At 43.0% G+C, this 27008-nt stretch overlaps 1 protein-coding gene across 1 annotated transcript; it reads right to left on the minus strand.

Moving 5' to 3' along the window:
• bcl2b (BCL2 apoptosis regulator b) lies at positions 1 to 26698 on the minus strand. Its single transcript, XM_031735644.2, has 2 exons — positions 25588 to 26698; positions 1 to 2580 (listed from the first exon to the last, which is right to left on the minus strand). The coding sequence occupies exons 1-2, from the start codon at positions 26134 to 26136 to the stop codon at positions 2443 to 2445; spliced, it is 687 nt and encodes a 228-aa protein (XP_031591504.1). The 5' UTR covers positions 26137 to 26698; the 3' UTR covers positions 1 to 2442.
• Between the last annotated feature and the right edge of the window lie 310 nt (positions 26699 to 27008).

Genomic DNA, 27008 nt, shown 5'->3' on the forward strand with positions numbered 1-27008 from the left:
TCTGCTGGAGAAAAATCTGGTTTATTAGGAACAATATGATCCCACTAGCTTATCGTGGATATAGCAGTAAACAACAGAAACACAATTCACTTTTCTTTTTTTTTCTTTTTCTTTTAAGTGCTACAGTTTTGCGATTATAGACATAAAACAGCACGGAAACCATAGTGCTACATTCATATATGCACAGAGTATAAAAATTACAGTATATTGCTGTTAAAGTCTTCCTATTCCTGCTCATAACACCCTCAGTTTCTCACACACACACACACACACACACACACACGCTCAAACACACATCACAAATCACACTGTGAGCTGTTGTAATGAAAACTGGGTGGTTTTAACGTGAGAGCTGAGACAAGGTTTAGGTCTGTTAGGTCAACATTTTTTACAGATAAGCACTGAGTTATCATTGGAGCACAAGGCTGACAAAAGTTAGGCTAATATAGAACAGTAACACGAGACAAACCCTCCACAGAGAGATCACGAAACCTCACTGGACAGACTCTCAGTGAACTGAAGCGACGTGTTTTCTCCTTTTAGCTATTATGTATTTTTTTTCTTCATTTTTTTTTTCCTTTTGAAATTAAAGATTAATACAAGTTAACTTTGGTTTCCAGCTCTCTAGGATACTATACTGAAAAATTGTGGCAGTTTAAGCTGTGAGTAAAATCAACAGTATAGCAGCCTTAAGCCGATGATAATACAAAACAGGAAAAAAAAATCACTTTTTAAAACATGTCTTTTTTTTTCTTGTTATAATAGCAGCCAGGAAATAACATTTTTACAGTGTGATTCCTTAGAAGAAACTGTTAAAAATCTGTGATCTGGTACCTCTGAATAAATAGAAAAATGCTACCTCTTTGTTGTTATTTCTTGCCTGTTCTGTTATAAATATGGTTACGCGTAGCAGATATGCATTGTGTTAAGACATTTTGTCTTTCATCCATGCAACGACAAAGAAGCTGGAGAGTTTAAGTGATAGAGAAATTTCAAGAAAAAAAAGAAAAGGTTTTCCACAAGTGACTTGCTGTACAACGAAGTATTTTGGAGCTCTTGAGTGCTTCCAAATTTTCAGTCGGACTGTAACACAAGACAAACATCGATTACAAAAACAGGCTGAAAGGAACCAATCAATGATTTGGGATGCATTTGCAGGCCGGAGAGAGGGGACATCTCAGGTTTCAGCACATGGGACTCGCTGGCTTTGCTGCTGGCATCTCCTCAGTCGTCTGCGAGAAACTGTCCTCGGTTCAGAGTTCATTCTGTGGCAATAGCGAGCCACCGTGAGACCTCAGCCGGGGCGAGGTCTGAAACCTGAGCGAGCCCATTCGACAGTAAAAAGCAAATTTAAAAAATAAACCATGTCGTGTGCTAATAGTACGAGCTGTGATTATTTATAATTTGTAGGGCAGTGATTTTAGAAAAGGAGTGTGTCAGGAATGCACTCTTAAAACTGTTTATGCAGCAGGAACCCTACTACAGTGTTTATTTGACTTCTGCCTCTTTCTTTTGTGCTGTGCTGCACATCTCTCGCTCATCTTTCAGGCTTCTTTTGCATATTTTTTTTAAAAACACTCCACATGCAAACCATTCGATTCGGTTTGCTGCAAAAATTAAAACCCAACACAGGAGCTTTCAAAGCGCTGCAAAAGAGCTCAGTCTTCTAGCAGCCTGTCCTCCATCACAGGCCAGGGAGAGCATAATGGAGCAGTGTGTGCTCAGAGTTCACTGGAGCGGTGTGAGGGGTGAAAGCAGTAGACACACACTGCGCTGGTTGTAGCGAGCTGTTTCCATTACACATTCTAAGCAGCTGCTGTTTGGAGGAAGTCCTTTGAAAGACGGCTTATGGGGGTAACTGGAGTCCACAGTTCAAATGGGGTCCTTCACCCTAACGAGCAGGGGTCGAGGCTGAGGCCTCGCTCTCCCTGGCATCATCGTCACCATCATCCTTGCACCCCCCCATCCCTACATCCTACCGCCACCACTACCACCACGAAGGCCTCCGAACCGAGGACCTACACATGCGACGTCTAAACTAACACTCAACGTTCATGCTATAACTCGTACAGAAGCAGGCCGAGCAAAAAGAAACAGAAAAAAAGCAAAGGCAAAAACATGCACTCCTCGTTTCTCCGCTGTTGTAGTCAGCTTAGTGCGATTCCATCTAAAATGCATCCTTTGCTCTGTGGGTTTCGCCTCTGGTTTCTTCAGTTGTTTTGATTTGTGAATGTTTTGACACGAAGAGGCAGGGAAGAGGGAGTTTTTTCTGGGAGAGGCTTTGAAGAGATTCAGAAGAGTCTGAAGGTTGTCTCTGAGGGGTCAGGGGCATCTTAAAAAAAAGGTGCAGGGAGGGGGAAAAAAAAGAAGGAGAGGCACCAGGAAAAAGAGGAGGAAGATGCTGAGATGAAAAAAGTCGAGCTGATTGAAAAGAGGGCTTGTTCACTTTTGTGTAAGGTATGCTCCGATGGTGAGACTGGCCGCTCCGAGCGCAGCCAAGCCGAAAACTGTCTTGATGGAGGGCCAGGAGCAGCTGAAGACGGAGTCCCTCTGTCTGTCGTACAGCTCCACAAATGCATCCTGAGATGAGAGACAGAGACAACTGATTAGGCTTCTGAACAACATAGTTACCTGCGCATGAATTCTTTTCAAGTTCTTGAATAAGGTTTGCATCTCATAGTTCTTAAAGGAGACATGAGTCACAAATAAATCATTCTACCATAAAAGAAGGTTCAGCAAGTGCCTCAAACAGCCGGTCAGTGCAGGTTTTAACTGAACGCTGCTCAAACAGCTTTGCATTTGACGGGGACTATTTTTAGCAGTCGCCTGAAAGACATTGATTGACTGATATGTGGAAGTGCATGTGAAGCTGTCTTAAAATATTCTACAGCTTTCATGCTAGCAGCAATATGGATTGGTATTTATATAGCGCTTTTCTACTCTAATTGAGCACTCAAAGCAGTTTTTATGACAGCCATCATTCACTCTATCATATAGCACTGCCTAAGTGCCTTTTCTAACATTCACACTCCAATGAGTGCATCAGGGCTAACTCAGGGTTCAGTATCTTCCCCGAGGATGCTTCAGCATGCTCTGCAGCTTATTCGGGATTATCTAATCGTTTCTTGACAAGAAAAAGTTGCGGGTAAGAGCACAAACAAATAAGGCATACTTGAAGGTTGGCTACACATGCATCACTTAAAGGATTAATTCATTGTTGTCTTTGATCTTCTTCCTGGAATTTGTGTGATTACAAGAGAAATACAAAACACTGCAGGCCATATTTAATATCTCATTTTCCTGCCTGTAGTTTTGGTTTCATTTGTCTTAATAATAAGTTAAGTTTCATTCACTTCCATGTATTGAACATAGATTTTATAGGAAAAAAACAGGTAAATATGTTTTTTTTTTCTAATTTGGGTGAAATGACCCTTTAAAATGTAAATCCCTTGGCTGATACTAAACATGGGTGGGAAAAGAATGTCATTACACTCATGCTGCAGGCAGATCCACTACTGTTCATCGGCTCTCACACCCTCCTACGCTTTTCATGCACAATGACACAACCCACCTGGAAACACATACTACCCAAACACAGGAATCACCCAAAAGGCCCATTCGCAACATTTTTTTCTTTCTCTAGCATGCGGATGAACGCTCCAGTGCCCAAGCATGAATATATTAAAGCTGCTCACGGTGTCTCAGTGGGTTCTGCTTTCTGCCGCTAAGAGAAGTTTTAAAGGAGGCCTGTTAAAAACGTGAGCGTACACGAGGAGCATCTGTGCAGAAAAGACCATGGCTGCATGTCTTAGATGAGGAAATACAGACATCTGCTTATAAGCAGTGACAGCAGGAACAGCTGGACAGGAAGTAATGGTGCTAAGCTAAATGCTCTCCCACACACAGACAGACACACACACACGCACACACAGCAGATTATCTTGAACCAAACGTCAATAGAGGAAATTTTAGGGAGCTCTAGGGGACACCTCCTATTGAATATTTTTCTTTTGTTATGAGGCTGACCACATTAGAAGGTGTGTTGTGAAGCTGTACATCTGAGCTCCTTTGAAGCCTCCATCTCTTGAAGTCTCTATCTGTAATTTGATCAGATCTGTGAACAATGGTGAATTGTTAAGTTTGATTCACTACAACATTACTGTGTCAGTTCCCATGGGGATCTATTACCAGTCTATTTTAATCTGTCTGGTTTTAAGTCAATTTACCTACAGTAATTATGCTTTGTGTTACTTTTATTGGAATACATGTTTTTTTGACCTTGATCTAGTAGAAGATTCATTATACTGTCTTTCGCTAGTGTCACGTTTTAATACACAGCTTCCTTTTTATCAAACCAAAAGCCCACACAGGACTAAAAAAAGGAGGCATCTATTCTGAACTGCTGTAGGGAGACAAAAGCATTTCCTGCTTCCCTTCCTGTCCTGTGGCATTCCTGAGGCTGGGGGCTGGTGACAGAGGGGAGGAAGGATCAGCAGTTTTTTTCTAGGCCCTCTGATGTCAAAACACGCTGTGCTCCGTAAATCACCCGGCAATATCTTTTACCACACAGCATTCTCTTTGTTGCAGCTGGGCGTTTTAAACTACCCCCGGGCTAGAGACAGTAGTCTAGGGGAATGCTAACAGCTCAGTGAAACTGTATGGCTCTTATAAATTAGCTAAATGCTAACTTCAGAAAGTATACTCACTCAAACTGGCAAAGCTATGGTGTGATGCTTACTGGCTGCATCACACTAGAGTGAAATCAGAATGGAAAAATGTACTTCTAAAAGTACTTTTATTGCACCATGTTCATTTACTCATGAGCTGCTGTAACATGATTCAAATGGCTGAATTGCCACCTCAGCATGCAGTCAAGTTCTATAGTGTTGCTAATGCCCTACTAATTTTATTCAGGTGTGTTGCAGCAGGGACACATGTAAAAGCTTGAGGACACCGGCCCTTAAGGACTGGAGTTTGACACCTGTGGCCTAGAGGCTCAGTGTGCAGCACCCTAAACTGACCACTTTAGATTGCTAGGGGATTGCTTAGGTTGCTTGGTTGGAAGCAAATTGTCCCCAGACAATTGTAGTCTCACTCAACAGACTGGTAAAGGTTTGCAAATTATTTATAATCCCAGACAAACTGCCAACAGGTAGGAATCAGTCTGAGATTAGTCTGTGGTGCTGAGCGCAGCTTATCTGTGATGTGTCTCTCTGCAATAGGGAACTCGACTCAGCTGGTTTTCAACTGGTTGTATTCAAAGTTGCCAAACGCCAAATGACTCGGAGTAGTCACAGATCTGCCCACCATCTTCAAAGCAAATATTTCAAAGGCAACAAAATTGCAAGTTCAGTGCAAATAGTCACAATAATTTTAGTCATGCCATGTTCTCCGACTGCTGTTTTCCCATGTGTGACCATACCATAACCATCTAACGCCAGGCTGTTAACATGAAGTAGAGCTGAAGCTGGTTTTCCAGGTTTTCACCAAACAGAAACCAGCAGAGCTGGAAAATGAAGTTAGTAACCACATACCAGGTCAAGACTGTCATGCTAAAATGGTCAATTTTGTAATAGAAAATTATTTTGGCTTGCTGTGCAATTAATTCATTAATTTGACTGTATAGTCACTAAGCAGCAGGTATCTAACTATTTAATCTCAGCTCCAAAAGTCAGTGATCACTGTTGACCTCCCTCGGCTTTTATTACTGCTAATCATTTATTTAAGAATGCACTTTGCTGGATGGATTAAGCTGAAGTTTAGTCCTTTTGCATCCTGCCATGCGATTACATTTGTTCCTGAGAATAAACTTCGAGTTAGCTTGCTTATCACCGGTCACGTAGCACATCATTATATTCAAATTTCAGTAACCCTGTCATCCAAAGTTACAATTATTTGAATTTTTTTCCAAAACAATCTGCTAACTCCAAACACACTGGATGTTAAACAATTGTTACACACAGAACACACATTTTATTAAAGATGAAAACAAGATGGTGGCATGGTCGCGCCAGTGACGTTGAACAACCGGATAAATCGATTGCACTTTGTCCATCTTGTTAGAATAAACTTCTTACTTATCACCTATTCACCCTGTCATCCAAATACAATTAGTAATCCAAAACACTGTGTCCATCTACACCAGTCAAGTGTTAAAACGACATCCATCTTTCACATACAGTCTATGTAATCTATGTAATCCAAAACTCTGTGTCCATCTATCCAGTAAGTGTTGACACATTTATCCTCTGGGCATCATGAGTGTCCGTCCTAAATTTCATGGCAGTCCATGCAAATGTTTTTGAGATATTTCAGTCTGGGCTAAAGCAGTGTACCAACCGCCACTATCATCCCTGGAGCCTTGCTGGTAGTGTGGAAAGCAAAATGTCAGGGAGCATTTTTATTTTGGAGCGCTCTGAACAGTCTCTGCTTTTGAACGATGACACCCGTCTCCCTCTCCAGGATACAGGTATTAATAAGCAAGCAAGCGCTTCAGTCACACCTCTAAGCCGAAGGAAATGTGCTGATTGGCAAAAACACCATCGTGTGTTTTTCCTCACCTACGCCTGGAAAATAACAGTTTGCTGAAACTGTAACTCCAGCCAGCAGCAAGGCGCGCATGTGACCAGCCACTAGCAAGGCTCAACAAAATGGCAAACTTATGATGTGTGTCCTTGCTATGTCCCAGACAGTCGCCATAGATTATCATCTATTTAAGTCTGAAACAAAAGCTGGCAATTATAGTAAGAGGTTCATATGAGCTGTGATGGATGTTTAAAAGAATCCCACAAGGGCACGGGTGGTAATAACTCCAGGTTGACTCAGGGGAGAGCTGGAAAGCAGGAGGGGGGTGGGGGTGTCAGGTGGATATCATGAGACTGAGGCATGCTCCACTTCAGCTCCTGGAACTTTTTCATCCCCGCATTAGCGAACAGCGCAGCCACAAACATGTGAGCAGTGTGGAAAAACAAACCTTGGCACTTTGTATTTTGGCCCCATTTCTGTTGTTGTGTTGACTGTCATTCTGAAAATCGGAGTCTTTACAGAAAAATAATGATAAGCAGGTGGGAAAGAGGACACAGGAAGTTGACAGGGACAAGAGAGCACAAAAAAACACGGCCAACAAAAGACTTCATAATCCCCAAAAGCTCATATTTGCCCCGCAGCAAAGCCATCTGCCATCAGCAGCAGGTGTGCATCTGGGAAATAAAAGTCCAGGCTGCAGTTCTCTACAGTATTCATTTTTTGGATCAGTGGCTTTTAAAAGGTCACCCCCAGCCTACAGAGACCCGGGAGTCAATGGGAAAATGCCTAGCCAGGTTTACACACACCCTTTCTTCATTTTTACTGCAAACAATGAATCCTGTTGAGAATTACATACAGAGCAAAAGAGTTCGACTGAGCAGTGAGGACTTGAGTCTCCCGTATGCAGCAGAGGGGTGGCGACTGACTGCATGAGTGTCACGGTTACCCAGGCTGGAAGCTTCACACACAATTTGCTTTTCCCACCAGCGGGAGAGAGTCTATCCTCGACCTCTGATTTGTTTTTCACATGATTTACACCTCTGGGTTTTGCTCAGTGTCTTTCTCATGGACACAAAGAGATTTTACACAGCTGTCTTCTTCGGATGGCCTTACGTTATCTTATGGGCAACAGGAAATACCAAACATTTGCCAGATCCTTTGGGTATCACACCCCACACACAGACACAAACTTTTGGGAACGATCCCGCAGCTTCTGTGGAAGATAATGAGTGATCTTGTGCGCTTGACTAGCTCCGTTAAAACCGCAAGCAGCACTTTGCCAAAACAGAAAAATGATTAGACAACTGTCTCTGTTTTGGGAAGCTTCTCTGGGTAATTGCGGGCAGACTGAGACTGAGAGAAAGGGATGTAGGTTAAAGTTCAACTTGTAATTAAAGTGCCCGTTGTGGCTTCACTGCTATATTCACCTCTGAACCGAGCTTCTCCCCACGCTCTGTTTATTTCCTAAGCGTTCACATAGTAGCGTACTTATAAAATTACATATGCTGCTCCTGTTGCCCTTCTTTGATTTTTTTAATGAGCTTTTTGCAGACTTCTCCACTGCTAATTAAAGTCAAACAAAACTCCCATTTCTGGGGTGGGATATGGGAGATAGAAAAAAATGCAAGGAAGGCATTAATTTTCTTGTAATAGATCTGTTTTGATCAAAATATACACTTATATCGCTCTCTCTTTCATGTGGGTGCATTATTATTTCATGAGTGCGAGCGCATATACAGATTCAAAACATAAGAAAAAAATAAAAATAAACAGGTCAGACAGGATGACAGTGACAGTACTGCAAGCGCTTGTCCTGGAGCAAGGTCAGCTTCGATCAATTCTCCAGAGTGGCATCCATTGACCAAAAATCAGATGACGGAGGAGTTTGTTGCAGCACTCATTACCCGTTGAATCCCCTGTGTCAGCAGCAGCAAACAGCTTGGAGCTGAGGACACTGAGCCCTTCACTGCCCTGTGACAATACTGCAATACATGGAAACCACAGCCTCGCAGCCCAGCGTGACAAAGTGGGATGTCGAGCTGTACAAATCTGGCCCAATCAATGCGCAAGTATTTAGTGGATCAACCCGAGTAACAATAACACTTGCTTCTTTGAAACAAGGAACATATGTATGCAGTGACAAAAGATAACTGATGAGTCGCTCAACAAAAAAATTGCTTTGGTTTGGCAGCAGTCTATAAAATTAACAAACTGTCACTAATGGTTAGCTTTGCATATCATTAATAATAACCATCATTTTGAAGTCAGACTGAACATCTTCCATTGCGGACTGCCACATCTGTACGTAAGAGACTGATGTTCGACGTCTTTTGAGTCTGAAAAATTAAAGCCAGTGAGGTGTTTGCTTTAAACCTACATTCTTTCAGGTGGGCACCAGGGGGCGACTCTAAAACATCCAGATTATGTTAAAGTTTATGAGAAAATGACCTATTTCTGACTTGATTTATGATGTCAGTGAACAATTACATGATGAGTTTATGGTCTCAGTCACCAGTGTGAAGTCTTATTTAACACATTATAATGTTACTTTTGTTAATTTTGGCCCTGTATTTAGTAAAAATACTAATTTTTAAAAAGCCAATTACGCATCTGAGTTGAACTTCTTCAATTCCTCAGTCAGATAGATGCCTCATCTGTCATACTAGGTATAAAAAAACAAGAAGACAATGGCCAAAATGCTCAATTTGAGGCTTTAAAACAAAACCTCAAGCAGGCTGATTATGACACAGTGGCTACATCTATTTTATTTTACTTATTTTTTTAATGATCCGCGTGTTTTGATTTGGCCGACTATTTATGTGCGATGCCATTCCTGATGCAACCCTCCCCATTTTTCTTGGCTTGGGATTAGGAGTGCACAATTGAATTAAATACTCTTTAATTCAGTTTTATTTATTGGCACCAAATCAAGACGTTTTATATTGTAAGGGACAATTATACACCCATAGACAGTTAATTAAGAATGAAGGCAGTAAAAAAGAAGAAGCTTTATTGAGTTTGTGCAAGCAGCACCACTAACCTCTGCTTAAACTGAGTAGTGTTTTGGTGAGAAAGACTCCCCGAAGCTTGTGGAAGAAGCTTGAGTAAACTTTGAAAGTGAAGGGCGTTATTGACTTTCCACACGCTTTTACAAATAAATTGCCATCCTTTGAAATGGCCAGCCAATATGGAAGCCATAGAATACAGAATAATATTGGCCCGACAGAGCGGGATCATGACGTGGTGCAAGAGAAATTGGAAACCTTTTTTAATATGCCCCCCGCTTGAGCTTCACTGCAAACTCAGGTTTCATACCTTCCGCAGTCATTACGTTCGAGTCAAGCGTAAAAAGAGAAACAATTTTGACGTCGGATGCTACCCCAAAGGCTCATAAATATTCAAATTTGCATCAGCAACAGCGGCTGCAGCATTTGTGTGTTTACAAAACAGCTCCCGCTCCCGTGGGAGTCAGCCTTCTCCACTGGAACATGAAATGTGATCGGCAGTAAATCACCCACACTCCTCGTGACACTGTTTTTTTTGTTTTTTTTTTATTGTCTCCATTATTCATTGTCTAAACTTACGAGATAAATGAGAACCGTAACTTTACACAGGAGACTTTGGTTTCTCTGAAGATATGTAATGCTTCAATAAACTTGTTTTTTTTTTAAATCCCATCAATGAAGAGAAGGAGGAGGTGCAAAACTGGGGTAAAGCAATTCCAATTTGTACAGGGGGAAAAATGTATTCAGAGGATTTGGGGGAAATATACACAGATTTTGAATTGACAAGCATTACACGGCCTTGACTGATCAGTTATGTGCTCCTTGATTCTTGTTGAGACTATTGATTTTTTTTTGCTGAACAGCTTTGATCCAACATGAAATGAAGGACAGGGTAACCTTGCAGTCTCAGAAGACTGAAGGCAAGTGCATAGGAGCAGACTGCACTAGCTTTCCCCCTGCACCCAGGGTTTATCAGCAGACTACACCTAAGCTCAAAGTGTATTATACACAATCAATCACTTTTACATGTAAAGCAAAGAGACATCAAAGGTAAGGGAAAGCCACAGAGAGACAATCCTTCCCCCCCCTCACAATAAACCTCTGCAGCTCAGTCAATAGAGTTTTTTTTTTTTTTCATTCTTTAAAATGAGCCAATCTTGTGGTTTGACCTTGAACATTTGATTCAAAATCCTTCATAGCATCCCAAACCTAGGCACAAAGGAGCCCTCAAATAGATACAATACAGCTAAATGAGGATGTCTGCCTTGTCTGAGGATGTCTGCACTGAGCGCATCCGGCCTACCACGGAGGAGGAAGTGACAGAGCCCTGCCAGATAGAAAGAACGCAACTGCTGTGCAGCTATAAATAACGAGAGGCTTCATCCGAGCCCCTAGTCCAGGGCTTCCCAATCTAATAAAACAAGTCTCATCTCTGCTCCTCGCTCCATTTAAAAGGCCACAGATGACGAGCGAGAGCGCAGAGGATGAAAAGGGGCAGCTGAGTCATCGTCCACGTGTGTGGGTGTGCTTGAAGTGCATTAAACCTGGCTGGAGTGGCTTTTTAGTAAAGACAGGATGTCTGCCACTTGGGAGTCTAAGCGCTCTGCGTTCTTGTCAAGGAAGCTGTGCATAGCACACCCAGCGACACGGTTCCAAATCCATGTAAGCAGCACGCAGGCCAATAAACTGTGGTGCTTTTCTTTTTTACACTATGTGAGTCTTTCCATCCCGGGTCGTGTTGTTCAAATGTTGCACTCACAGGACTGTTAAAGTGGACTTGCATAAAGAGCCACTTTGTAAGTGAAAGTGGCATTTAAAACATGCAGAAGGCCTCAATGGAACAATAGGCAAGGTAAGTATAGGTTAATGATTAGACAGAGAGGCAAAGCTTTCCACCATTCAAATGACTCTATCGGCTTTGAGTCAGCTTTGTATTTGCCTCCTTCCACCTCTTACTCTAGGAGAGCATGAGAGCCCCTGCAGTTCCAATTTCAACTGTTGAACTATCACTGATTAGTTCAGATAGGAAGTCCTGATAGAGACCGTGGGAAGCAACAGATTCCCAGGTGGGCTATTGCTTCCCGTCAAGTCCATGGGAGAGGCCCATTTCCTGTGACGAGGGCAGCACGCCGCTTCAAGCCTTAAAAGTCAGATCCGCCGACCCCTTTAGACCTTGAGAGCACACAACCACCCTCTTAGAAAGCCACTCCAAAAATAGTGGCTGACTAATCCCAGCTAAAAATGACTACTGTATATGGAGTAATGAGCGGGACGTGCGGGAACACCATCTGCAGCAGGGCTTCAAACTTCACGTGAGACGCGTGTGGTGACTAATTGTTCTGAACTTGACCCCCCCCGCCTCCCCAAAAAATGGAGCCATCTGAAATGATGTGCTCTGCTTTCAGTCACTGTGGTCTTGTGTGTGCAGCTTCTTTGTGTCGAGCCCCTGATGTAACAGAATTACATAATCCCGATGTTCAGAAAGGGGCTTTTCAGACAGCAGTGATAGGCGGTGTAAAGGACCTCTATGGCGTAGTTAGCATTAAGTCACTTTTTGTGCTTAGACGCTGCAGGAATGACATCACTGTCTAGTGTGAGACTATGACTTCTCTGTGGTAGAGCCAAGCATGGCTAAATCACAGAGTCTGTTCGGGTAACTAGGAAAGACTCGAGGCAAGCCAAACATGTAGTCATACTAATACCGTGGAGAAAGGGAGGGGGAGCAGCAGGGGAGAGCCACAGTTGGTTAGAGACTGTAACTAAGAGATTTGTATTTGTTTTGAACCATTAAGCGACTCCTAAATCTTAGCCCCTAGTATAAGAGGAGGCAGACCATAAAAAGGCAAGTTTTAGAGGGAATGTGATGTTATTTTTCCTTTGATGAAACACCAAGTTGTAATTTAGGAAGCACGGGTAAACAAGTCAAGTGTAACATCATCTAATAGAGAATTAAACGTGTCAGCGAAGGAGAAAGTATTAGAAGATCAAAGCTAGACACCCAGGGCCTCCCGTGGTCTCCTCTTTCATACAGGAGACATCTTGTAAAGTCGGCCCCTAAATGAAAGCTTGTCAGTTTTGGCAACAAGATACCGGAGCGGTTTACGTGATTAGAGTACACTGGGCCAGGTTTCAGGTGTAGCTGGGTTCCCCGTGTTGGCCATGTAAATGAGAGAGGCCAGAGTCTGGGACAGGGCATGCTATGAGGAGAACAGAGAGCAGCAGATTGAGCATCTCAGATGTCCGATAATGTCAGAGAAAACAATCATCCGTTTGAGGTACGGCTCCCTCAGGAAACGGCTTTGAAGTGGAAGAGAATGGAGCTGAAAAAGCACTGAAAACTTTCCACAAAGTCACAGAGAAGGTATTCACTGTGGTGGAAAGCACAGCTACATAAAGTATGCTGTCACTTCTTAGACTTAAAGCCTGCGAAAAAATACTGCGGATTCCTTTCTCTTTAACAATAAAAATAAAGAGTTCATAAACAAACAATTCAGCTCTTGCTGCATTTTGATTAAAGTACTGCAAGGCCCTGATTGGTGCGCAGAAATGTGACACTGCCTCTCAGAACCCGCCTCCGGCTCTCCTCAATCTAATTAGAACAGAACAAAAAAAAACACAGAAAATGTGAAATGTGCCTTGTTGAGGTAAACACATTTTCCTTTTATTTCATTTTCCTTTCCGTGTGGTTTTAAAAGCAGGATGTTCACTTTACAGTGTTACTCCAAGAAGAGGGGATTAAAAAAAAAGAAAGAAGAAAAATCATGTGGGGAGACAAAGCAAAACCTGATAAGGGAAGGAAAGCATATTTCCCACAGGCTGAGAGTTAAAGCTCAGAGATGCATGACAAAACTTCTCTAAACATGGACGATGAGGTCATTGTAAAATTTGAAGGGGGGTGAAAGGAAAGCAATGATTATTCTTACGCAATTTCACTTCCACTCAGAGAATCTGAGAGCAGAGGCTGTATCATGTTTGAGCGTCAGCTCTAAAAGCAATAAGTGAAAGAAAGAATTCCACTCTCTTTCTTCTCAGTGCGGGAACACTGGGGGAAAGTTCATTGACCTCTCTCAGGCAACCAGCTGATTTTCATCCAGGCTGGGGGAGAGGAATGAGTGGAATGCATTGATGTGTGGAAACAAACAACCTCGCTTGTGTGTGTGTGCGTTTGCCCGAGAGGCTCGATATGAGAAGGAATGAGCCTCGAGTTGAACCAAGTCAGCTGCGAGAAACACGGCTACAGCAAACCCTTTGAATTATGTAATGAAAAAGCTTCGGCTAAATCCTTCTCAGAAAATAATTATGCAACGAAAGCCCAATCAAGCAGGCAAAGAGCAGAGGTGGACATTACTTCTGTTCTTTTTTCTTTCTCCTTTTACCTTTCATTGCTCTGAACTCAGCATGACTCACAAAGACCTTGCAGAGAGCTAGGGCGTGCTTTTAAAAGACGCATTGTTTGAACTATCTTGAGCAGCTTGGCTCATTCAGAGCTGTGTGACCTTCCCTGTCTGTACGTAAAGACCAAAGGGAAACAAGCACAGCCTACCCGATGAATGATAATAAGTTGCCTATTGTGACAGTGAAAGTCTGGAGTGAAAATGCACAGAAAACTAATGAGGCACATGTCAATTTCATAATGGAGGAGAGTTTCTGTTTCTCTCTGGACTAATCCATGGAAAATGTCATTAATGGGGTTCGGTGCCTGCCTATTGTGAGCAGGCTTGCCTTGAAACTGCACTGCAAGGATAAGATACTGCACCAAAGCCGGGCTTTAAATAATGCGGGAGAAAAACAAAAGCAAACATAAACTATAGGTCCAGCATTTTTCCACATGTACAGTATGTGTTTTTAGGTTTCGGGATATGTAAAGCCCATGTGGATGTTTCACGAGTAAATTCCTCTGCTTTAAAGTCAGCAGATGGATCAGCTGAGTATCAGATGATTGTTGAGTCAGATGACTTTAACAAGCAACTTCATCCAAGTGTGCTCTGTAACTTTGGATTGACCTTAGTCTCCTAAATCTCCTTCTTTGTACTTAACAGCTTGAATTCTATTAGCGTCATTATTCTTTGGGCTTTAAACCCCGGTGGCCAGATGTTAATCTTCTGCCATCTTTACTCGTTTTCCAGATATTACCCTCTCCGTCTCAACCTGGCTGCGGCAGATGAGGCCGTAAGAGACAGGATTGCTTTTTTTTATAGCTTTATAAGCCTCCTCTTATTTCATGCCCTTCCATCTGTCCTCATCCTCCTCCTCCTCCTTCAGAACCCTGTTAGCCTCACCTTCTGATCAAAGACACCTTCTGAAGTCCAGGCTTTTTAAAAATTTTTTATCCAGGAATATTTTTTAGTCTCCTGTCCTCCATGAAGTGCAGGAATGTGGACTCATTATAATTCAAATCTGGAAAACATTGGCGATCAGGGGGTCTGAGCGCCAGCCGCGATGGGTTTGGTGGTATCAGAAAATGAGTTGGCTGATCAAATAGTGGCTGCTAAAATTCAGCTGATTAAAAAAAGAACCAAAAAAAGAAACATATCTGTACTTATTTCTTCGTGCATCAGTCCAACCGCCAACTGACTTCAAATGTGAGCAATAAATTAGGCAGTTTACAAGTCAATTTGCAGAGTTGATTAAACTTCTAGTGGTTAGATTTTCCGACATGAACCTCGTCTAGACGGGAGTTAAAACCTTACTATAAAAGCAAAATGAAGCCTGTCACCACTAAATCTTGGCACCATAAAAGTTTGCTTTGGCATAAGTCATCAAATGAGTGCATCCTAACATACGCAGACATAAATCGTCACTGTATTGTCAAAAAAAATAGCAAAAAACATGAAATAAAATCCCTAGGAAGAAAAGGAATCACTGTCACTACTACGATATTCAGTTCTCCATGTTTTCTTTGAAGTATCTGTCAGTATTTGAAGATGTAATGACAGCCCAACAACCAATTAAACGCAGAGGCAGAGTAGATTCTGTGAAATAGCTGTAACATAACACCTTGGCAATAGTGGGTTTGCCCCATACCGGCGAGATATCCGTGTCAGAAGTAGCACGCAGCTGTAATATTCCATGCCAGCTGCAGCATCCTGACAGAAGGTGGTTGTAGGTTTGAGAAGATGTCAAGAGAATTTAGGATGGAGACTCTGAAACAATATGTAGAAGCCAGAACAATGCTCCCTTGGCAAAGCTTTTTATCTTCCAAGCGTCATGGGTTTAAAGTTTTCTCTGCACTTCAAACCTAATCAGTCGCCATCAAAGGCGATTGCAGCAGGGTGGTGCTGTATGAGCTGTGCCAATAGGGAGAGCTCGCACACCAGCTGAAAGGAGTCAGCAAATAAAAAAAAATTTAAAAAAATGTGCTAAAAGATCTCACCCAGGTCTTTCCACAGAGACACTCTCCTTCAGGATGCATTTTGATAAATCACATGCACATACAATCTGACATTCACAGCTGCTGGTCTGCTGTGTTAATTGAGCCTCTGCTCAGAGAACCATTGCAAACCACTGGAAATGCTGAATCTATACCCCATAGTCAAATAGATTTCCAAGCATCGGCTGACCTCACTCGATGTCGACTGAAACAGATCAGATTTCCTGTGGGATACTTGCTCTCATGCCAAAAATCATGTTTAGAGATGGAGTGCACAGAATTATTTACTCCAGACCTCCACAGACGAGGCAGAGAAATCTATTTACCATTATCTGGCTGTTGTCATTTTTGGAAGAGCGAGTACTCAACAGTTCAGAGAAGAGTCAATAATGGCATGCTGTTTGGTAATGGCCAGTGGTGTAGCTAGCTGCACCGGGGGAAATCCCAGTGGAGATGGTTGTGGTGTCTGTGTGAGCGTGCACGAGCTTGTGCGCGCTGAGGCTGTATGGCATGGCTAACAGGAAGCTAGGCACCCCGAGGCCATCTGCTCCCTGCCATGGCTCACATGTCACCCTGTGACAACACAGCATTATTGATTCACACTACCACATCCGCTTCTTTGTGTACACACTGATGTGCCACAGCGTATGTGTGTATGTATATGCCCGTGAGTGTGTACACAGCCATTTTGTTGACAGCAAATAATTGATTTCCACTAGCACATCCGCTTCTATCTTTGCCTGTACGTGTGTGGATATCAATGCTTTAAACCTTAAAAGGTCAATTTACCCTGAACCACAAATTAGCAGCTAGCCATGGAGAAACTTACACTTTTCCATGTTTTTGTATCAATAGCAGATTAAATGGCTGCGTGGGATTTGAAAGATTTTACTGTCTAACTTTGCAGTTACCTTTGCCACTATGGAACATTTAAGCTCACTGTTTTGGTTTTGCAACCTGCTCCTTTACTCTTCATTTGCTCCCATCCAACTTGCATCATGAGTGTTCAGTTTACATTCCTGAGATGCCGGAAATATGAGTAAAGACCGATGCTAATGCTGCTTTCTGTCTGCTAAATTTGTAAATGGCAATTAATAACACATTTGTATTGCATTTGCAGCTTGTTTTGCTGCTTCACCGAAACTCTGGTAATTATTGCTTTAGTCTTTGCTGCTGCTTTCTCTGCCCCAAAATCAATAAAACTGATAAAAAAAAATTGGTCTCATAATCTTAAAGTGAAATTTCATAAACTGCAGGTCGAATCGCTGTTTGAGGGTGCCTTACAGGGGAAGTCAGTTGCTTCTGACTCTCGTGTTAAAAAACCCAACTTTCGAGCAGGTAAACATGTTTACAGCCTGGTACAGAAATACTTTGGGGCTTTCTGCCTAATTTCCTCTCTACTGTGTTTATGGCGTTGGTTCTTTTTGGGACATTTTAAAAGCAGCTTTCTTACGTAATGTGACCTTCTGCTTGGTAATTTTTACTAACGACCTGTCCTCTGTGCTTCAGCTTTGGTAATATAACCCATACAGTCAATGGACATAACTTACTTCCTAACTCAGCTTGCTAGCATCAGCATTAGTCTGTGGAAAAATCCAGCAGTAATTGTTGCTAGAAAAAAAAAGTCACATGTTTTTCTTTTTTTGTATACCTGTGTTTAGATCATAAACAATATAAAAGAGCGTGACGTCAATCACTGGTGAGTCCTGATACGAAGCCTTGCACTGAGTGTCTTTTTTGGCAGTGTGTTGAAACCTGATGTGATGATTGAGGGGTGGATTGGGCTGGGTTGTGAATATTATGAGACAATGAGCATACCGTGAATATTCCTCCTTTCTGACTCAAATAATGATCATAGTTTACTGAATTGACTCAGTAATTTATTCAATAGAAAATGAAACTAGCGATTTAGCTCAAAAACTCATCAGGAAAAGGTTTGTTGATGTCAGAGAGCTGAGGGCTGTTTTGTTATAGACTTGTACCGAGATTTCTCACGTGACAACATGGTCACATTCAAGAGTTGGCCGCCATGTTGGACGTGACAATCATCGATTGCTAGTGAAAAATTTGTATTCTTTCGTTGGTTGGCTATGGTTGCTGTAGTCGATGGCTCAGATCAGTTGCAAAGAAGTTGTTGCACAAAAAACCTCCTGGTGATTGTTAGGCACAACTTTTACTTTGGATGCAAACCTTCTCCATTTCTGGATTGTGTTGTACTTTTCACAGATTTACTACCACTTGGAGTGTAGCTAGTCAGTTTGTAGACAAATCTGTCACTTCATGCAAACTATGGGCAACTGAACCAACATGAACCAATATGCTTGGAACCAATGAGGTTTTGTGGTTGTCTGTGTCTGTGCGTGTGTGGTTGTGGTGGTGGTGGTGGTGGGGGGGTGACACTGACCAGTCTCTAGGTCCATGTGACAGGGACTTTCACAATCATTCTCCCATAAACTCCATCAACCTCTAGCAATCATGCACATCCTTTCAGGCTGCCAGACGGCTGGTCTGTAGGTCTGCGTGACTAGGGCCTTATTCACTTGATCCTACTTTGTCACTGTGATTGTCACCAAAAATAAAAATGTTAACATCAAAATGAAACATCTTCTGCAGCATGTCTTTGTCTTGTCTTCCTCCCCACACCCCCAACTGGTCGTGGCAGATAGCTGCCCGGTTCAACCTGGTTCTGCTAGACGTTAAACTAGACGTCCTATTAAAAGGGAGTTTTTCCTTTCCACTGTCGTCAAGTGCTTACTCATAGGCTGTTCATCTGGCTGTCGGGGTTGTCTCTATATTATTGTAGGGTTTTTACTTTACATTATAAAGCACCTTGAGTCAACTGTTGTTGTGATTTGGTGCTTATAAATAAAACTGATTTGATTTGGACTGAATTGAATCAAAACCTTCAAAACCTCAATAGAACCAACATTATTTTGTGACCAGAAGAGACAGCCCCTGTTGGACTGATGGAAACTATTTCGCTGTTGGCTTAAGTGTAACGAAGCAGACAGAAGGGATGGATGTAGTGAAAGAGGAGATGCAGAGGGTTGGTGTGACAGAAGAGGATGCTAGGAAATGGGTGAACAATGGAGGCAGATGATCTGCTGTGGTGACCTCTAAAACTTAGCAGCGAAAAGAACGAGACGAACTCCTGGGATTGCTTCACTTTTCAGATCCAGAAACTACATCTGTGGTTCAGATCTTAGATTCTCAGGCTGGAATTAATTCACTCCCATTCATTGGGGGAAACTTAAGACAATCCACTACCTGTTCAACAGGCTTTGTCTTTGTGAGCCAGAATGCAGGAGACATACTAGACTTCAAATGACAGTGGATATCGCTGCCCTAGAAATTAACTGAAAACATCAAATCTCTTTTTAAGCCTTTTGGGGGTTTGACCCAAAAATATCTACAGTAGCTAGACAATGGGAGGAACCATTTAACCTTGCCCTATATTGATATGCTGCGCTGCTTGCAAGGGTGTGCCTAGTGGCAAAGTCAACTTGCGTCTCAATAGGCTTCTCATTATCCGGCTCCCACCGTGACAGGAAAGGTGGAAAACTCTTTTATCTGGCATCTCAAATGGTTCATTAGGACATTTTTTCCATGGAGGACGGCGGTGGGTTCGTGATGTGACGCTATCACAGAGGCACACAGGGCAGGGATTTACGCCTAACATGACAATTAGAGGACCACACAAGAGCAGTGATGGTAATGCTTCTATATTTAGAGGCCTCTCACATGTCCCTGCATTTTTAAGGGATCTGGAACGTTACCTGACACTGAAAGCCAGGTCTCTGGGTATTAGTGTGTTTGGGCACGTGTATGTGTGCAAGTTAATACGTCTCAGGTGCTGGGGGTAAGAGGGAGGAAAAGGATGAGGGAAAAAAGAGGAGGGGAAAGAGGATATAATCTCTCAGCTGGAGCCCATAAAGCTTTCGGGACATCCATTTAGTGTCCAAGTTTATCTGCTCCATATATTATTTATCAGCGTATGCTCTCAGTGGGATGGTAGCGCTTAGCTCAAGCACTTGTCCCTCATAAAACAGGAGCTTAGAAGGTTGAGGTGACTGCTTATTTGAGCAAAAGGGATCAAAAGGAAACAGTAATATGGATAAATTCTCAACTTTCAATCTGTAAACTCGCATAATCCTACAAGTCCAACACAAAGAGAACAAAATAAAGAAAAAACACTGATGTTAGCTTATGTTCATGAATAACGCATGGTCCACTGACATGACTATCCAACAAAAAGAGCTGGACACTCAGGAAAAACAAACAAAAACAAAAAAATCCAGGTTGTCTCCGTTTTTTCTTTACAGTCCCTGTTTCCCAGCAGACATTCTGCCAGCTCTCCCAAGAAGGCCCAGAAATAACCACAGCACAGGATGGGGTGGAGGGTCTCTGGGGTAAAGGTATGTTGCAGAAAGACGCAAAGCATTCGAATTATATCCCCTGCAAGTGCAACAGAACAGGATTTGTGGCCTGCAATCATGCCGTTTGAGTGTTTTCCATAAACAGCAATGAGACATCCAGCATGGTTGGAAAGGTGAAGATGGAGTGCACGTGACTTACTGCGGGCAAAAGAGTATAATCTGAAGCTGAATAGAAATCAAAATGAAAAGAGATTCAGTGCTTCTCAGGGGTTAAATCCACAAACGGGACTAAATGCTTGGCTCAAACGTCTTTGAGATGCAGATAGCGAAGAGATTGCTGGAAGAAAAATGTTCTTGTTGGACTGATTGAGAGAGCTGCGGCCCGCAGCAGCCCACGTCTGTAGGAAATGTTCCTGAGATTACAGATGCTGTGCTGATGGGTGTAAACACAGTGGCAGATGGTGAGCAACCGAGGCCTCCCAAGCAAAAGGGGTACAGTACAGGGGAAAATCTTGGCTGCCTCTCGCCACATTAAGCTCCTTTGTGGTGTACAGTCTCCATTACAGAGCTCAAACACATCCAAAAGTAAAGTTGTTGTCAAAATCTCCAAGCTGATTCTTATTTAGTTTGTTTCTTTGTTTGCTATTTACATTTTTGTTGCATCTCCAGCTGTAGAATGACAGTGTTAATTGACGGGGTGGGAGGGAGAAAGCCTAAAATGCTATTTGCGCGAGTAATCATTTATTCCTCGGTCTGATTGCTCAGAACTAGAAGGCAGCGTTCACACAGTAATGAGAGACCAAAACTGATAAACAGCTACAAATTAACGGATGAAAAAAAAGGGTGTAACTGAGTGTGACAGCACGCCGCATGACAAGAAGGGAATACTAGCTCGGAGTGGATGTAAGTCAGTCATGACTTACAGAGCTCATTACGCTGTAAAGCATGTGTCCTCAGAGGCAGCGCTGCTTTCACCATCAACATAGACATCTTTGTGTTAGAAAAAGAGCTCAAAGCTAAAAGAAGCATAGCCCAAACAGTTTCTGAATGGTGCCCTGATTAGTATTGACTTGCATTTAACAAGCTGAGTTTGCATCTAGGAGACGCAAATTGGATGTAAGTGAGACCTGGTCGAGAATTTCTTTTGCTCTCCTGTGAATGGCTGCATGTGCCTCCTTTGTGATTTAGTTTGTTTGTTTGGTTTTTTCCTGGGTTTTTTTTGTCTCTACTCTGCCGAAACGTCACCTAGATGGAGATTAATGACTTCCTTGCTGTCCCACATCCACTCAGCCTCAGCAAGGCGCCGTAGCCAGATGCCTGCTATACCATAGCAACATGCCGGTCCCACCCATCGAAGAGCAGACTGTGCTCTGGGAATCCCCCACAGGATGGACCCAACCCAAACTCACATTGTCTTTCATAACACACACACACACACACACACACACGCACACCTGGGAGACACAGAAAATAGACCACCTGGTTAGCAGCATTCCACAGACACCTGATCTCACTGTTTGAGGCTTGAAAAAAAGAAAGAAGGTTTGTCAGTGATTTAACTCCTTCCTCTCACTTGTTATACAAAAGCAAGGATTTAGAGGCACGTTAGCATATCTGAGGAATATTTCCACAACTTAGCAGTAAATACAGGGAGCACAAAATGATGGCAGTTCCCTCTGATGAATGTGTGGACCCAATTTTAAGACATTGTGCAACTACAGGAGAGGCCATGATCATTATTCTTCTTTGGCTTCGACATCTGAATGTCTGCACAATGACTTGGTGCAAATCCTTGAAAATAGTGCTGATTTCAAAGGGTAAGAGATAACTTTGACCTACTGGTGGCCACAGGGAAGACTGCAAGAACAATGTGATTCATCCATAACACCACATACATTTTTTTTTTTTTTTAGGGAGAATTCAAATTAGGGTTGTTGAGAAAGACCAAGAAGCAATGCCATCTTTAGAGCGTGACTAAAAACAACAAAGATAAAGAAAAATCATTTCTCAACATCATATCTGACACTGCTCTTGGTTAACCTCCAGTTATGAAACTGCTGTTTTTCTCTTGAAGCACAATTTGGCATTTCGCTCCGTGCCGCCCTCTCAGCCAGTCAAGCGTCTGAGGTCAAGCATGTAATTTCGGAACTCGGACGCCGTCTGCCACTTTGTTCAATCACTTGGTATTTACTGCAAGCGCCTGCAAATAAACACAGGTGCGCCACGTGTGGGTGAGTCTGCAGCCTAAATGCAATCGTTCCCTGATTGAGTGCAATTTCTGTCAACACAAAGGCCGAGTTTCTAACTGAATGTTGGGGACAATGAAAGGACGGCGTGTCACATCCCGGGGTGTGGGAAGCAATCTGTGCTGAATGGGAGCCATTTGGCCCCTCAGCTGAGATTTTGCAAACACAGTCACCGCTTTGTCAGTTTTTAAAGGGAAGATTTTTGCTGAACTAAAAGTGTATTTGACTCACTCGCAACACTTAGACTCAACAATGATTAGCGGGTACCGTTCACACTATTTTGGGCTTAAATTGTCTCAAAAACAACAGGAAACAGAGGGTGGCTGATAGAAAGCTGTTTCCACACCACTCTTACATGTCAAAATGTCAGTGATAGGCTGATTAGCCACCCACCTTTGTTTTTAGAATGGTGGAAAACACAGCACTCACCTCTTCCACACAATAACACAATGGACAGGGTAAGTGACCATAAATGCAACCTGTCTAAACACACATTTAGCCGTGTTTACCGAGTGTCTTCATTGTTTGGAAGATGTGTAAACGCCATTTAAAAAAGTTTTATTTAGAATTATCAGGTTGAACCCTATAACAAACGACAGTGAGCTCATGAGAAACGACTCATTCGTGAAACCTGTTTTATCCTCATTCCTCTGCTACAGCCACCCGGCACGTGCCGGATGAACAGAGTATGTTCCTTGGAAAACAGGTGACCCAGGTGAGGGTAATGCAGAAATGTAGCACATGTGTCTCATTGCAGCAATGCAAAGCTTTCACAATAAAACATAATGGATACCAGATCATTTGCAAACAGTGGCATCCATTGTTTAGTCCCCACTGAGCTCTGCAGCTACAAATGAGGAAACTGAGGTCACATCCTTTTTTCCCCCTTTTTTTTGTACTTCATAGGCTCATTTATAGACTCCTCCTACCCGAAATTTCACCTCTTGTAAAAAAGCTTTTTTTTTTCATTTTATTAAAAGAAAATTAAGAACTTGCATGACTAAAAAACTAAGAATAATGAAAAAAAAATGTTTAAATCAATTTTGCTAACCCTGACCCTCTGGACAGGTTTTCATGAACTAAAACATCTCTAAAAATCCCCTCTATGCCCTTGAGATCCCTGTTGAGAGATATCTGATTAACAGTCTCTGTATATCCTCTGTGAATTCATAATTCAGGAAGAGGCCAGAACAAAATCAACCCAATGTTTAGCAGACATTCTCAAAAACATACAAAAACACAAACACGTCAGTGTAAAACAGGCCGTCGTTTCGGCTCCAGAGGAGACAAAACATAGCAAAAAACCCCCAGCTTTGTTTCACAGACTGAAAACACAGTTGACTTTTATTACATTTCAACATCTGCAAAGCCAGTTTTCACAAACCCAATCCAGAGTACAGACAACGCTGTGTTTGCAACGTCAGTTATTAAAGGTCACGCAATAACTGAAGCACACACCTCAGGAAATTCCCTACCTGACACCCGTTCAGATGAATATAAATCAACACCGGTGCATGGCTGCATATGCGGAAGCTACAACAGAAACTGAGCCAACACTAACGTATTCAGGATTAAACTGTTTTAGAGCCTACTTTGAGCTTAAAACTAATTGGATGAGGTTATTCATTCCCCATACTGCAGACATATGCTTTCAAATAATCCTAAATAATCCTTTGGATTAAAGAACTGTGCTCTTGCTCTCTCTCTCTGTCTGTCTCTCTCCAGTGGATGCACAGATACAGTCATCTCCACCCAGCTGTAAAACCCAAACTATGATGACCTACATTATTCTACAGTAGGCTCCAGAGACCCCGAGCAGGCATCTCTGCGGCCCCAGTCTGCGCCAGCTTCAAGGCACAGGTCTGAAAAAGGCAGACAAAAGAGTCCCAACCAAGATGCAAACAGAGGACGGCATGTTAAACACAGTGGCTGCAGATTAGCACTCTGTGTTCTTGGAGGGCCCTCCCTCTGTTGCCTCCCTTTGATATGTGGCACAACCTGCCACCTCCAGGGGCAAGGCAGACTCAAGGGGAATGTTAAACGGTCCTATCCTTTGAGATGAAACATTCGATATGAATCATTGATAAACCCACTCAACACACGCCCCGTTTTTATGATACCTTCCAGCTAAGATAACCAGGCAGTGCAAACGTTATGCTCTCATTAAGAGCACCTCGGCTAATTAAAGGTTAATTCATTGCAAGTCAGTTTTGGTGGCTACTGAGGTGCACAGCAACCCCCCTTTTTTCTTGCAGGAGAGTTTGCAGCTGTAACAAAAACCTGAAAAATGAATATGACAATGCATGCTTGTTTCAGATTCAGTGTGGGCATGCATTCAGCCAGGTGTGTGTTGTGGCAAAAAAAAAGGCCTCTGATAAGCTGAACCCTGTCCAGTTATGCCCAGAGGCCTAAACACATTAATTCAATAGTTTGCTCTTTGCTGACATGTGTCTGACCTCCTCCCTTCTGCAAGAATGAGGGCCTGCAATGCATCACGTGACAGCGGGATTGAAGCACTTTCGTGCATGAAGATTCAGATACAGGTGGATGGTGAAATGGCCTCTCTCTCCAACACCACACGCAGAATGCTGTTTCTTTTTATAACTAAGCTTTTACTTCCCCTTAGATAATAACCCCTGTGCTCCAATGACAGCTGCGCGTCTGCCTCTGCTCCTACAGTTGACAGGGCGGGTTTTTTATAGAGAGGCGTCGGGAGGTGTGATAGAGAAACCGCTGTTTGATTGGTCGAGTAAGTTTAACAGTCAACGAGATCAGCCAGTTAGAGCAAGTAAAGTAAAGCCGTTCATCTCGCTCGTTGCCTGTCGTGCGTCACGAGATCATCTTAAAAGGGACTTTTCTTTTTTTAATGATCAGCTACACATGTGGTTTCGATATTGAGCCCCGTTAAGCCAGATCAAAATGCACTTTTCAGCTCAATCAAACGTGTAGGCCTACACTGACCGAACTCACTCACTGAAATTCCTTTTAATCACAGTTAAAAGAGGACTTTTGCGAACCCTTGGCACACTGCTGCAAAGCGCTCAACTACACGGAATCAGACATACCCATCCCCCGTTATCTTGTATCCAGCTGTTAAGAGGTCCATTTAAATACTCCGTCATCCAGTCTGCGATGTTGTCCACCTGGGATGACATCCCCTCGTTGGAAGCGCATTCCACGCACACCGTGCCCCCAAACTCGAAGAAAGCAATAATCCGGCCCCAGTTCACTCCGTCCCGGAACAGTTCGTCTATCACCTCGGCGAACCTCCTCTGCGCCGTGGCGGAGGTGAGATGCAGCTGCCGCGACATCTCCGTGAAGTCCGGCTGGTACAGTCTTTCAAGTTCATCTCCAGCCTCGCGCAGGACTCTGTGGATGCCTGCGTGTGGGTCGGACTGTGGGAGCCGTCTGCAGAGGTGGGTGTTGCTCTCGCCGTCAGGCCCGGTGCTGGCTTCTCGGCACCGGTGAACCAAAGTCGGTGGAGGGTCAGTTATCGATCCGTTATTAGCAGCATCTTCTTCTTGGACAACGCGAAATCCCCACACGTATCCCCGCTTGGAGAGTTTATGGCAGATATACTTTTCCACAATATTGCGATTATACTCGTTCGCCATTCCGGCTCAAATTTGGCACTTTGTATATCCAGTGGTTATCCTAAATAAAATGCATTTTGACCAAATGTGTGCACTGTACAATGCTCTGCACAGGCTCGTCCAAAAAGCTGGGGCTGTATTCAAATAGGTAATGCAGCGAATTATCCCACACAGAGAGGAGATACTTTACTCGTGAACTCGGGGAAAATCCCTTGAAGAAAACTGCACAGAAACACGCACTAGAAGTCAAAACAGGCTGGTTCCGTGTCAGCAGCAGTCTTCATTTCCCGAATCCTTGGAGGGACACTGGCGACCTTCTCTTTGCATAGAAATCCAATATGCGGAAGAGGTTGGGAGTAGTGTTGTTCTATTTCTGTGCACATCACCCAGACGTGGATGTGTTGCGATTACAAAAAAAAAATATGAATGAAAGCCAAAGTTGTTCACGCCTGAAGGGGTTTTAAAGGCGGCCAACTGTTTTAGCAGCCTTACGCACGAACCAGACGCGGGACTGTGCGCCAGACAAGGTCGGACTGGAGTCCTCTTCCACGATTGCTCCACATATCCTCCGAAGCAGCTCCCTGTTCACCGCTAGTGGGCCGCACTGTTTAGTGAGGTATGCCTGACGTCAGCTGCGGAAAGTCTTTCCTTTGGCTGCTCCAAGTGCACACCAAGAACTGCGCTCAAACCATTTATAGGCCATATTATTATTACTGCATACTGCGTCCTCGTTTTAAAGCAGACCACGTTACCCAGAAAATTATATAAACAAGAATATTTTTAAGATTTAGATCTTTTTTTATGATAGAAGACAGAAATCTTAAAAGATCACAGGGTTAGGGGCAGAGGACCACCCCAGCGAGGGATTGCTTTGATGTAGTCCAGCCACCCCC

The sequence above is a fragment of the Oreochromis aureus genome, linkage group 18, assembly GCF_013358895.1.
Source record: "Oreochromis aureus strain Israel breed Guangdong linkage group 18, ZZ_aureus, whole genome shotgun sequence".
NCBI classification, from domain to species: domain Eukaryota; kingdom Metazoa; phylum Chordata; class Actinopteri; order Cichliformes; family Cichlidae; genus Oreochromis; species Oreochromis aureus.